General features: G+C 36.2%; 1 protein-coding gene across 1 annotated transcript; it reads right to left on the minus strand.

The window, feature by feature from the left end:
* Positions 1–864: 864 nt before the first annotated feature.
* LOC107906458 (uncharacterized) lies at positions 865–2,421 on the minus strand. Its single transcript, XM_016833454.2, has one exon. It carries the CDS (start codon positions 2,419–2,421, stop codon positions 865–867), a length of 1,557 nt encoding a protein of 518 aa, XP_016688943.2.
* Between the last annotated feature and the right edge of the window lie 2,021 nt (positions 2,422–4,442).

The raw sequence follows: 4,442 nt of genomic DNA on the forward strand, positions 1-4,442 counted from the left end.
TTTCTGTCATGTCATGTTGAATTTTTTCCAATTGCTCCTTCATTTGCATTTGTAACTGATCTTGCATTTCCTTTTGAAGTCACTCCAAATTTTCCAATCTTTGATCAATAATTTTTGATTTTGCACGGGTACCGTAGCGGTGCTTGGTTGACGAGTTTTTGTTGGTTTCTAGATTAACTGTAATGATTTTAACCAATTAGGGTCTTTCGGTGGACCTTAATGCATATGATGCAATGTAATGTAATGCATGAATGTAAAGAGGCGTTGATTCTGATTCAATTTCATTCAGAAAACTTTTACTAGAAAACAAAATTCTTTACATAAAATAGGTTACATATATGCTCTTTCCCTAATGCTCAGAACTTTAATTTTCCTAAGTAATGAAGCTAATTCCTGTCCTCGAGTTGATTCCAGCTCATACTTTACGCTCAGTGCATCGGCTTGTACCGCCAAAGTCTGCAGGTGATCAGCTACCTCCCAGATTTGGACCACGGCTTCTCCCATGATACGATCTCTATTTTCAACCTGATTCTGAAGATGGTAAAGTTGCTCATTCTGACGACTTTCGTTGGTTTCCAAGTACTCAGTCTAGATCTCATAACTTCGCAATGCCGATTCCAACTCTTCTATTCTTCCTTTCATTTCTTCAATCTTTCCCAAGCTCGTCCTTAATTCCATCGCAAAATTTCGACTTCGATACTGATGAAGAGATCTTTCCAACTCAGCCACTCTATATTTTAGTTTGCATTTTTCCTTTTGGCTTTCTGACAAACTCTTTTCTAAAGCTCCATTTTGCGTCTGAACCTCTCGTAAATTCTTTTCCCATCCATCAGCCTTGATCTTTTCTTCACGAATCTCTTGACGCTATTGTTCTGGAGTTTTCCCTAGCCCAGCAGTTCTGATTGATAACCTAAACTTCTTGTAGTCTGTCTTCAAACTGTCCAAGTCTTCCTCAGCCTTGTTCTTTCCTTTTCTTAATTTCTCCGTCTCTAACTTTTGAACATCCACATCTAATCCTAAGTGCATCTTTTCTTCTTCCAACTGCTCGATCTTCTTTTCAAGCTCTGTATTCCTCTTCTCAAAATCGTGCTTCATAATTTCCAATTCGGAGGGAACAACCCGCAAATGTTCTTCTATTGACTGACTATCTCCTTGAGTTGGCCCTGGGATGTTATCATTGATTCTTCTAACCCACCATTCATTATATTCAAAAGTCGTCGTCGGGCCTACGGCTAATCTCTTCATCCGTCGAGTTTGGTCCCATGCACTGGTTATCTCTCGAATCTTCTTTTTATATCCATTGTCTTTATATGAGAATTCGAACTCAAGTAAGCCTTGGGTTGCAAGTATAAACTGCCTTGACCTGTATTGTCTTAGCACCATCAATGGAGCATAACCAACAGCTCCCCAGATTCCAAGTAACGGGGCCCAATCAAAATTACCACATCGGTACAAGATCTCATCCGGAAGCAACCATGGGGCTCTCCACTCGATGTCCTCCTCATGAATATTTTGAAGAATAACCACCCATTTCTCTTCCGAGATGTCATCTCTCCTTGGTGTAGTTGCTATCTCTTTTAACGGTGAATAATTTTTAGAGAAGACTCGATACGAAACCTTATCAATTTTCAAAAAATGACTGTGGAACCATGCAAGTAGAAGCTGCACACACCCGATGAATCTGCCTTCACCCGCCCTTCGACATGCATTCAATGACCTGAAGGTTTCTACCAAAATTGTTGGAACTGGTGTAACAATCTTATCAAGTCGGTCAAAGAGATCTGAGGTCGCCTCATCTACGTGCCCTAGTGCCTTAGGGAAAATTAATAGCCCATAAATGCTCAGAGCAAAGGCATCGACCCTTTTCCTCGCATCAGGCTGCCCCAAAATCAGCTCTTGCAGGCTTTTCCAAGGGATACATTTGCTTTCCCCCTTCTGCTTGATCCGTGCTGTGACCCACTGCTCACTCATTCCAGTGATGTTCATCAACTTCTTTATAAAGGTTGGAACATTAACGGCTCTAGAGTAGACTTTATTAACTTGGATCTTTGGACAACGTAGCAAAGTTGTATATTCTTCTATAGTGGGCACCAAATCAACCCTTCCAAAGGTAAAACAATCATACGCGGGGTTCCAAAACTGAGCGATGGCCCAGAAAAAATGTACATCTACCTTAATGTCGAGTAGATACGGCAAATCTCCATAACTAGAGTTAAACAAATGCTTAGTTTCGTCATTCCAATGGTCCCATATTACCTTTAATTCCTGAAGGCTATTTTGCGTTACACTGATGCTGGTGTAGTCCCATAACTCTGACGTGTAGCCCCCAGCTAGTCTATCTCCTTTCTCTGATTGTGTTTTCTCTGACAACACACGGATAGCAACATTGTCCTCTACTTTATCAAGAAATCCGTTCTCCATGCCAAGCTTTCTATTTTAGTAATCGAACCTGAATCGACACTCTTTTGAATATGAAATGACATGCAAACATAAAAAAAACACCATAAGTTAGTGCAACAAAAAACACAACTTGAAGTAAGTAAAAAAAGAATCAAACACCTATTGGGGCAATCGCTAGGGTTTTCGTAGTACGATCAAGAATGGGCTCCTAGGTTTTTTTACATGCAGCTCAGTTCTAAAGTTGAGGTACCCGGACCAACAGATTCCTCGATCCTCACCCATTATAGGCTGATACGGACCGAGTTCAATTTAGGGGAATACATTTCCCTATGGCTGCACGGAGATGAAAATCTCACGAAGACATAGGTACGGATGTATCCCGGAAGCGATCCACTATCCTGGCGAAGGTGAAAACCTCACGAAAGAGTAGCTTCTCACTCCCACTTAAAGGGGTAAGACCAGAATAGCCTTTATGCAATATGATGCGAAGATATTCAAACTCAATTTACAGTAATCATACAAACAAATGCAAAGAGGATCGTAATTTTTCAAATCGAATTTTCAATTTTTGACAATAAGACAAAAGACAATCAATTTTATGGCTTGACTCTCTAAATAGTCCCCAGTGGAGTCGCCAAGCTGTTGAAACCTTTTTTCTTTAAAAACAAAAAAGTTTGTTGTCGACTGTAAAAAAATGAAAATTGGAGTCGCCACCGATCTTTTAAAGAGGTGTGATCGGATCACCTTGAAAATGATTTTAGGTCTACGAATTTTTTAGAAAATAGGTTCGGGAGTCGGTTACGCATGAGGAAGGGTCAGCACCCTCGTAACGCCCAAAATTGGTACCGAGTCGATTGTTTAATGTCTTAGTGTCGAGAATTTAAAAAAAATTTAAAATACGATCCTTCCTTTTTATTAATGTTAATTTTATAAAAGATGCTTGGATAAATTGAGGCGAATACCAAAGACCTCCTTGGCTCAGAGTAATAAAATGACACACCCAATACATTAGGGCACGACATTTTAGTCCTCGAGAATAAGTTTGTCTTTTGATTTTCGAAACTTGTGTGATGAAGTTTTAAAAAAAAAGATATTCAATTGCTTTAAGTCAGATGAAAAATCGAAACCCAATACGTTAGGGCACAATTTCTCAAAATTTCGAGCATTGAATATCGCCCTTATTATTGTTTAAAATCTTCATTTCAAGAAAACGACGCGTCACATCCAATACATTAGGACGCGACGTATTGAATTCCCGAAAATGAGTTTTTAGCTTATGTACTTTGGTTAAAGAAAATTTTCGATTATTTAGATTCAACGAGGAAAATCGAAACCCAATACGTTAGGGCTCAATATTCTCGAGGATTCCAAATTTCGAGTATTGCGTCATTTTGAAAATTTTTGTATGAAATAACTTTAACATTTGTAATCTTTTGAAAAATAAATAAAAAATGATTGAATAATAATGTACAACGCGATATGATAATTTGTAAACTAAAGCATGCATTAATGAATAACAAAGATTCAATATATACAAATAAACAATATCATATACGTAAGAGCAACAATTTTATACCCTACACTATGCATATACTAACATCCACATTAGCAAGCAAGATGAATTAAAAGGTTAGTCTTAAAAAAATAACAAGCAAATTAAATAAAATATAACAAGTTTTTTAAATAACAAAAAGGTAACATGAAAGAAGGGAAATTACATATTAAAGCTAGTTTAAAATAATATATATATACATGAAAGCTTGAAATAAACCAAAAATATAGTTAAAAACAAATAATTTGAAATCAATAGTATTTTATATACATACATATATATAATAAAAATAATTTAATATAGGTTGTATACATAAAAAAATATTAAATAGGGATATTATCATATAAATCTTTAAAGATGAAATATATAAAAATGGCTTTTAAAAGTATATTACAAAATAAAAGTTATTAAATTTATATTATATAAAAAAATAATTCGTCACAAAGTTAAAACAATAATGTATGATAATAATAAAATAAAAGAATTTAAA

Source organism: Gossypium hirsutum, chromosome D08, assembly GCF_007990345.1.
Source record: "Gossypium hirsutum isolate 1008001.06 chromosome D08, Gossypium_hirsutum_v2.1, whole genome shotgun sequence".
NCBI lineage: Eukaryota > Viridiplantae > Streptophyta > Magnoliopsida > Malvales > Malvaceae > Gossypium > Gossypium hirsutum.